We start from the raw sequence: 10,297 nt of genomic DNA on the forward strand, positions 1-10,297 counted from the left end.
CACTATATTAAATGTATTAATAATACTATTTGCACGTGAAATCACTCGATTGTATTCACATTAGAAATTAAATAATATAAATCATAATATGACTCCACACCACCTCTACTTAATATACTACTATCTAACTCCACCCACCCCACCACCACTTCCTAACCTCCCACACCCTACCCCACTCACCCCCAAACTAACCCAAATATAAAGATAAGTTTAATGCTTTTATATTATACTTTAAAAACAATATAAAAAACGAAGCCCTCTAAGGTAAGTAATGCCACATTTTTCTATTCATTATTAAATTCATTCACCAGAGGGTGCTATCAATTGTAGGCCTATTGGGTCGGGTGTACCAAAATGTGGGGTTCCGTTACTATTCCAGTCTAACCTTTTGGCTCTTGCCGTACGTTTGTTAGTACATCCATAGTCTGGTTTGTCATTTGCGTGATATACTATCCAATATTGGCTACCGTCGGGCGACATAAAGAAGCCGTTATGTCCCGGACCGTACACATGATTGGTGTCATTGCGTACAAACACCGGTTGCGGATTTTTGTGCCAATGTGTGGCATTGATTGGGTCGGTGCCGACAAACTCGAGTAAACCTAATTTATAGTCAGGTGTTCCACACGCCCCGGCAGAGTATACAATAAATGTACGATTGTTGTGTTGTAATGGCTCAGGACCCTCATTGATCGGTAGGTTGGTTCTCTCCCAAGGATTAGTAGGTGACGACAGTAAAACTTTTGGTCCATTGGGTGTCCACGGATTAGTTAGCGGACGTATAAACAAGTCTTGCATTCCGGGAGTATTGAATGAGCCCAACAAATATAAGCCATTATTAATTGTTATAAGACTCGGATCGATGGCATAACCGTCATCATGAATATCGGCCTTAAAACAAATATTTACAAAAAATACAGCTAAAAAATGAGACAAACTTTTATCTTAGTTTTCCTACTTTGAAATTATATGGCCCTATAGGGTCATCGCCCAGACTTTCGGCAACATGTATGCGCTGTGAGCTAAAGTCTTTTGTAGCTCCGGCTGTAAAATATAGATACCATTTACTGTTCCACATATGAAACTCCGGGGCCCACGTGTGGTATAAAGTATGGTTCAATACAATCTTAAACTCTGCATTGTATAGTCCGGCCAATGTCTTAGACTTACGCATACGTACAGTACTATCACCGGATGTGGCTGTCATATAATAGTAGCCCTTATAGTATTGCATCCATGGATCGGGTGACGCCATTGATATAGGATTGGTATATGTGTTACTGACAGTACGTACCTTACTGTAAACATTATTAACTAATACGACTAACCAAATGACCAAATGGTAAACTTTTATAGTAAACATTTTTTATTAAATATAAATTATTTGTTAATAATTTATATATTTTTGTGAATTTTAATTATGTTTTAGTTTATATACTATAGTCTGCTGTATATACCATTGTTTTTATAATCAGATTTAATCAATGACTTAAAAGATAACAGATGCTGTGCTTCACGCCGATCATCAGTTAAATTACTTTTAGATACTATATATAATGTATATTCTATATAATAAGTCATTTTTCAAAATCAATTTAATTTCAAAATAGTTGTTAAAATTATTTTATCTTTAAGTGGTTTCTAAATCCAAAACAATACACATGTATAATAGATTTTTTAAAGATATTTTAAATTATAATGTAATAAATATATTGTAGTACTTTATTCATTGTATTGTTGTAATAAATGATAAAAATTGTTTAAATTGTTAACATTCAGTATATTCAATTTTAATGTATCCCTTAATTGAAAGATTTCTATTTTTATTAATCTAAACTTAGATATAAATAAAAAATAAATATTTTATTTATTTATTATTTTATTAAAGTAATTTACACAATTACTTTATTGTTAGCTAAATTAGTGAAAAATAAACATTATTAAGATGCAGTTGTTTTCAAGTTTACAGTTAATAATAGAAAACACAAATTGATAAATATTAATGATAAGTTATTATATTATTTATTTATTATTTTATTTAATTTTCAATTTTTTTTTAGTTGATTTCATAATGAATTGATTAGATAACATACAGTTTATCATTAATAATAAGATTTTTTGCATACATCTGAATGATATTTAAATTGTTGACAATTATCTTTTTCATTGATGTCCACTAAATTTTTGATAAACTTATTGACTGCTACACTCTCTTCAGCTGTACATTTGGCCTAATTTTTTGCAATAAAAAAATATAAATTATTATAATATTTAATATTTGAAAAAAAACAAAACATACTTTTGCTGCTGACTCGAGACAGTCCGCCTCCTCCCATGAGGCGCAACACATAGCCTTTGATTTAGGATCAGTATCTTTGGTAATACTCCAGTCCTTCACTGCCTTTTCAGCGCAAACCAGGATCTGATCGCTAGCCTTCTCGAGACACGACTGAACCAATGGATCGGTTTCTAATTGACTGGTCTGTCGTTTAGTCAATAGTGTCGATCCATTAACTGTCAACAAAGTTGACAAACAAAAAATGAGTATAATTTTAAACATTGTTTTAATTATTATTATTATTATTATTCAGTTTTTATTGTTATAATAATTTATTATAAAAACAATGGATTATATAGTGTATAATGAATTTATACTTCCAGTATATCCGTTAGTAAAAATGATACAATTAAGATAACTATGAGAAAATTTAAATGTGTTTAAACTTATCAAATTAAAAATATATATTACTTAATAATTAACTTAACATTTTAAACTTGAAAATTATTGAGACTTGTAAACTGATTTGTTAATTACTTCACATTATTATTAATAATTTTAGATATTATTAAAAATATTTAATATTATACATTGTCAAATAAACTATATAGATATAATTAATTAGATATTGTTTGTTTTTTAAGTCATATTAAAATTTTTAATTTAAAACTGCTTTAATGAACTTACTGGGTTTAATTAAGTTTAAATTTTATAATTTAAAAATTACCATTAAATTTATAATATCTTTTAAATGGATTATATAAAAGTAAAATAATTCAATTATTTTACTTAAAAACATATTATAACATTTATATTTATTGTATATAATATTAGATAATTGTGTTATGTACACAATTTCATAGATAGATATAGTTTATTTTGTTATCATATTGTATAATAAGTTATGTTACTGTAGTATTGTACAGGATATACTGTAATATGCAATATATATACTATATATATTGAAAATAAAACAATAAAAAAGCTTAAGAGATTTCAAATACATTTTATTTACGATATTAACAATTTTAATCAAACTCAAGTATCCGATAAGTTATGGCTTCAATTGAAGTAATCCGACACAATTTAAAAAACAATGTTTTGTTGATATTGATAAAAGCTATTATTAATTTATTATTATGTAAAACTAAATCTGTTTATTGTGTGTATTAAAAATAATGGATTTGATGTCTTTTACTTGTATTTATTTGATGTCATGTCTGATACTTGATAGACAAGTAGACAATTATGAAAATAAATGGTGTCCCGCATATTGTCGCTGTTTTGAGGCTATTAAAGGTAATTGAAAACTATGAAGATTTTACAATAATAATAATAATAATAATATTTTATTAGATGGTTTCGGACCAAAAACTTCATATTCAGTTGTATGCGATTCTTATGGCGAAAGAATGACTAATCTCTATGACTTACAGCCATTGAAGGGGAAAGTTATCAATAGTCTAGTACTGGAAGGACTCAGATTTATCCATTTGTATACAACATTTGAAGATTTGAGTGTAAAAAATTTGGTGATCAGTCACTGCGATTTTAGATATTATATTACAGATAAGTCACACATATTTGATGGGTTAGACTACGAATATTTGGAAGTATTGACTATTTTGCGGAATACAGTCGTTGGCAACCAATATGAGGAGTTGGAGTGGAAAATGTTTTATAAATTTACAAATTTAAAGGCCATATACATTGAGAACAGTAATCTGTATTATTTGGCTAAAAATTTTCGTGATATGACGTGTGCGCCGTCGGTAAAAATTTTAACACTAAAAAATAATATGTTAACAACAGTGGCCAGGGATGCGCTGGAAAATTTTTCAAATCTCAAAATGTTGTCAATCAATCATAATTTACTAAATGATTTGCAATTTTTATTAAGTAATCGATGGCCCAGTTTATGGTATATTGACTTTAGGTACAACAGTTTGGATCAATGGTTGTCCATCGATCAGATAAGCTATTCATTGCCATCATTGCGCGTATTGAAGCTAGGTCAAAATCATATTAAAAATATAGATGCTATTAATTATTTCATTTATTTTGAGAATTTTCTGGAATTTTCATATGACAATAATCCAGGTATTTTAATATTTATTTTTTTTTGTTTTAATTTTTATTATTTTATTGAGTCAATAAATACAATGTTATTTATTGAAAATAAAAATGGAAAAATTGTATATGTAACTCGGTAATTTATATTTGGTTAAAAGTTATTATTGAGTTTAAAATTAGTATTTTTTCAATTATGATAATACAAATTTAATTTAATCATAAAATTAATTGTTTTTCAGTTACTGAATCATATGATGACAAATATTTTGGAGTCACTATTATGAAACATGACATTCATTGTCATTAATGATTTAGTTATCATTAAATATTTAAATAAATTAAACATATTTATTTGTTTATTACACGTTTTTATAAAATTGCAAAAATGCTAATTGTTAAATAAATAAATAAAATTGATAGATATATTGATAAATAAAATGCAATATACATAAATAAAAGTTTAATCTAAACAATATTAAATCAAAGTATATTTATGTAAAAATACACAAAATGTACAGATAATTGTTATGTAACTTATTTGATAAAATAATTTTTTTAATTAGTGATATTAAATTATTAAAAAATTAAAAAAGATTGTACTAAAATCTTACAAATAAATACCCTAATATGATAAATTTAAAAGTAATTAAAAATTTAATATTTGTTAAAATAATAAAATCATTACATATTTTATGCTATAAAATAAAATATTAATATATTGTTATTGTAGTTCTATTATAAATAAAACAATTAATAACTCCATTTTTTAATACTTTATATAAATGATAAATTCATTTTTAATTAATTAAAAATATAGATAAATAGATAAAGTATTTATGTATAATAGTGTAAAAATAAATATTTTGAAAAAATTGTATTATATATATAATCTAATCATATAAATACAGTATTAAATACTGCACTTATTGTTTTTTGATTATTTTGTGTGAACTTAACAGCTTTCACACAATTATTTTTGTATATATAGTCGTTTTTAAATATAATTTTAAATCAGTGCTGATTTCAAATAATATTAATATTTTATTAATTATTAAAATGAAATTAACAATACATTTGTCAATTGTTTTATCAATATTATTTAGTTCATTATATGCACTAAATAATAATAATAATAATAATTTTATTGACAGGTCATCAAAAGTTAGTCAATTTGCAGAAAAACAATGGTTTTTAGATAACATACCATTCATTGATATTCCCGACAAAAACATTGAAGACGTGTATTACTATCGTTGGTCATCACATAAGCGACACTTACGTTACATAATAGGAGGAACTGGTTATATGACCACCGAGTTTGTCAATGATGTCGGCTATAGTCAAAAGTTTGGTGTTATCAATGCCGCCGGTGGACACCAAATATATGAGTCGCGGTGGTTAAGAGATACCAGATATGTAAAGGTATAATAGATTTTAGAGCAAAGCAACATATAAACTAAAATATTCAAAATTTCATATTATATTATATATTTTTTTATAATATGAAGTTATTTGTGTTATACTGTAATATTATAAATATAATTTTGTAAATTATAATAGGATTACATAAACATTTACGCGCGTCAACTAAATAAAGCGGCTAATAATCAGTACTCTGAATGGATAACAGAGTCGGCATATAATACATATTTGGTTAATGGAGATAAAGACTTCATTACATCACAATTGGATGGTTTTGTTAAGATATACAATGACTGGTTAGACCATTACGAACCCAAACTGGGACTCTATTATATATCACCCGTTTGGGACGCACAGGAATATTCAGCCGCTTCTGTACAGACTAAAGACCCGTTTGGCGGTGGCATAGGCTATAGACCCAGTCATAACTCGGAAATGTTTGGAAACGCACAGACAATTGTACGGATTGCACAGTTAGCTGGAAATAAAGACATTGAAAAAGATTTTCAGACTAAAGGAGAAAACTTAAGAAAAGCTATTTTAACACATCTTTGGGATTCTAAGAGACAATTCTTTTATCACATGCAAAGGTATTATACGGTATTATAAAATTTATTTTAAATATTTATTTATACTTTTAATTATTATAATTCTTAGAGAAAATAATCCAAACAATGAACTGTTAGATACCAGAGAAGAGGTTGGTCTGTATCCGTGGAGATATGGCGTTCCCGATAATCAATTCAATTACTCGCTGGCGTTAAACCAGTTATATGACCAGCAAGGTATGGGTACAGAATACGGTCCATCAACTTGTGAGACCCGAAGCAAATGGTATGACGGCAAACAAAAACACCAGTGTTGTTGGTGGAACGGTAACTCATGGCCATACTCTACAGCTCATGTACTTAGATCGGTGGCCACTCATATTCGCAAATATAGTCATCAAAATCCAAACATTAATATTGATAAATATATACAACTATTGAAAGCCTATACAATGACTCAATACAAGAATGGAAAGCCATATGTGGCTGAATGTCATTCACCTGTCGGTGACTTCTGGGTCGGCGATTCATTGTAAGCAATAGATTGAAAAGTGTTTTTAGTTTGAAAATCAAGGTTTTCGGTCTAATAGTTAAAGCAATACTTTAACAGTGATTGTTGTGGTTTTGATAACATTAATAATCTATACATTTATGTGTGAAAAAATGTATTGTTTCAGTCATTTAATCTAAAGTTTCATTTATAGACAAAAATCTTCAAACAATTAAAAAATAAATATATTATTAATATAATTTTTTTTATATACAGTAACCACTCGGAACATTACGCCCACTCCACATATACTGATAATGTATTGACTGAATTATTAGGTATTTTACCCCAAGAAGACAATACCATAATTATAGATCCATTGGTTCCCAAATCGTGGTCTTATTTTGCATTGGAAAACTTATTGTACCATGGTAAAAATATTAGTATCGTATACGATAGCACTGGAAATAAATATAAAGTAGGCAAAGGTATGACTGTTTATGTGAATGGTATCAGTGTTTATCACAAGGAAGGGTTGGAAAAGGCTGTTATAGATGTTGGAGACTATACACATGAACCGATTAGCTCAAGGATGGAAAATTATGCCGTAAATATCAATCGTAATGGTTATCCCAGACCTTATGCATCGTTCACAGACAACAGTCCGGGAGACACGTGGCAGGCAGTCGATGGACGCGTATTTTATGATTATGTGCCGAGCAATCGGTGGTCAAACTTTAATTCAAAACATGAAACTGATTGGTTTGCTGTAGATTTTGGTAGAGATAAGACAGTAAACTCTGTCAATGTCTATGTCTATTCAGATGTAGTCACACATGAAGGTCGTACTGATTGTCCAACAAAAATGGTTATCCAATACTATACTGCAAACAATGAGTGGAAAGATGTTGACAATCAAATGTCTTATCCGTCTCAATGTTCTCCAAATGACAAAAATATTATAACATTTAAAGCCATTAAAACATCACAAATAAGAGTAGTTTTTACCAGAAATGTTGGAAAAGACTATTACGTCGGCATAACTGAGTTGGAAGTATGGGCTAAATGGCCACAAACGTCGTCACCTAATATTTATGAAGCCGAAGATGGTATGGTATATAATGCACTTATTGAAAGATCTTCAACAGCTTCGGGACAGTCGTATGTGGGTTTGATAGACAAGAAAGACTCGGCCGTTGAGTTCAGTGGTGTATATGTCAGCAAAACTAAGGATTACAAGTTAAGAGTGTTTTATGCAAATGCAGAAAATCAAGACTCAACACATCATCTCGTGGTTAATAATTTGCATACATTAGCGGTTGCATACAAGCCATCGGGTGCCGGATGGGGTCATTTCAGTGACAATACATACGTCGACCTAACTGTTCCCCTATTGTATGGAAATAATGTACTCCGTTTTGAATACAGTGTCAATCATTCAGAATTAGATAAAATACAATTACTTGATTAGAAATATAATTATATGTTATTATAATTATAGTATAACAAAGTAGTCCAATAAAATATTATAATAATTTGTTTAGCAATTAAATTGATTTCTAATTAAAATAATATTTTATTTTATTGTGAAAATCTAAAATGATTGATATATTATACATTTTCCTCAATATATTTAATAAATCAAAATGTATTTCACATTAATCAAATTTATTTTATGAGACTTAATAGTATGAGTTATAATTATGATAAAGTATTTGTTGTCAATGACATACAGAAAGTTTAATATATAAGCATTTAAATAATAAGCATATAATATATAGCATATATAAGTTTAATAAAGTAATAATTCAGTTCATTAATATTCAAATTTACTTTTAAAATAATGTTACTAAATAGTTAAATTTAGCAATTAATAATCTAAAATTATTATTTAGTTATAATTAAGATTTTTAGTAAGATATAATAATATCATTATAACATAAATTTTATTATAATATTTTTATATTATTTTATTTTACAAAAATAGAAAGATATATAATTAAAACAAAAATTCTTTTTATTATTATATAATTTATATATAGTTTATTGATTATATTTTTAAATTATTTAAAATTAATAAATATTAAGTTAAAAACTGAGTTAGAAGTATAGGCCGAATGGCCACAAACGTCGTCACCTAATATTTATGAAGCCAAAGATGATATGGTATATAATGCACGCATTGAAAGATCTTCAACAGCTTCGGGACAGTCGTATGTGGGTTTGATAGACAAGAAAGACTCGGCCGTTGAGTTCAGTGGTGTATATGTCAGCAAAATTAAGGATTACAAGTTAAGAGTGTTTTATCCAAATACGGAATTTTATTTCAAAAATTAATAATTGTTATCTAAATTATTTTGCGTATATCTATAAAATTAATATTAATCGCTTTCTAAGATTACATTATAGTAGAGACACTACTTATTTGACAAATTTAGTTGACTTATTTAGTTGTTGTAAAATAAAATTTTTGTTATATATTTTATTACATAATAATTAGTCGATAATGAAAAATTGATCAATCATATATTTTATAAAAAAATAATAATTATAAATAATCATAAAAACCTAATAATATACAATATATATTTTTTATAACTTTATATGAAAATAAAAATGAAGTTTGTTTGCTTAAAATTTATGTTAGTTTTTAAAATAATAATGAAAAATACTAATTTATTATAGATAACTACAATTTTTAATAAGTTTGCAAAATTACTATAATTCAAAGTACACTAATTACTGTAATTTATATAAAAATATATTTAAAAGAAATTATTAAATTCATAAATTTAATTAAATGTTTGTTGTTTTTGTTATTATTTAAAAATATTTTATAAATATTATACAAATAAGTTATTAATAATTAAATAAAGTTTCAAAATAGCAAAACAATAATACAGTATAAAAATTAAAAAATAGTTTTATTGTTAGAATTGTTACACAATTTCTGTTAGTATTTAACAAACAAAACAAAAATCCTTTGCAAATAAGTTAGTATTTTTCTGTTTTAGTGTATTTTATTAATTTAATTAAAAATAAATTTTATATTACAGTAATTTATTATATACAAGTATCATATAAAAAATGTTATTGATATTTTATTTATTTTTAAAATATAAATTCAATAAATATCAACGCATAGCAAAAACATTTATTATTAAAGTCATAAATTAATATTACAGTGATAATCCCAAAGTCATCAAAAGTGATAATAAACATTATATTTTATTAAGATTAAGTATCATTGAATGATAAATTTAATTTAAAGAATTTTATTATTTAATTGTTTTAGCAAACTGTTTAGTTGTTTTTTGAAGCAAAAATACTATTGTAATATAAATTAAACTAAATTAAATATAACAAAAGTATGTAAAACTTATTAGATTTTATCCAAATTATTGTTATAATAATTTTAATTAATTACAAAATGGAATATCTATATAACTCGAGGCAATTATAATTAATAAACATAATTTTTTAGAT

The 10,297-nt window shown here is 26.2% G+C and overlaps 2 protein-coding genes across 2 annotated transcripts; one reads left to right on the forward strand and one right to left on the reverse strand.

The window, feature by feature from the left end:
- Nucleotides 1-300: 300 nt before the first annotated feature.
- Nucleotides 301-1,255, reverse strand: LOC128951264 (extracellular exo-alpha-(1->5)-L-arabinofuranosidase-like). Its single transcript, XM_054296514.1, has 2 exons — nucleotides 959-1,255; nucleotides 301-891 (listed from the first exon to the last, which is right to left on the reverse strand). Exons 1-2 carry the CDS (start codon nucleotides 1,253-1,255, stop codon nucleotides 301-303), a joined length of 888 nt encoding a protein of 295 aa, XP_054152489.1.
- A 2,188-nt stretch (nucleotides 1,256-3,443) lies between these two features.
- Nucleotides 3,444-8,282, forward strand: LOC128951265 (beta-L-arabinobiosidase-like). Its single transcript, XM_054296515.1, has 6 exons — nucleotides 3,444-3,577; nucleotides 3,635-4,130; nucleotides 5,455-5,773; nucleotides 5,912-6,363; nucleotides 6,431-6,853; nucleotides 7,088-8,282. Exons 1-6 carry the CDS (start codon nucleotides 3,457-3,459, stop codon nucleotides 8,280-8,282), a joined length of 3,006 nt encoding a protein of 1,001 aa, XP_054152490.1. The 5' UTR covers nucleotides 3,444-3,456.
- Nucleotides 8,283-10,297: the final 2,015 nt, after the last annotated feature.

This window comes from Oppia nitens, unplaced genomic scaffold (assembly GCF_028296485.1).
Source record: "Oppia nitens isolate AA-2021 unplaced genomic scaffold, nextdenovo-longstitch-racon4-pilon3 scaffold1_pilon_pilon_pilon, whole genome shotgun sequence".
NCBI classification, from domain to species: domain Eukaryota; kingdom Metazoa; phylum Arthropoda; class Arachnida; order Sarcoptiformes; family Oppiidae; genus Oppia; species Oppia nitens.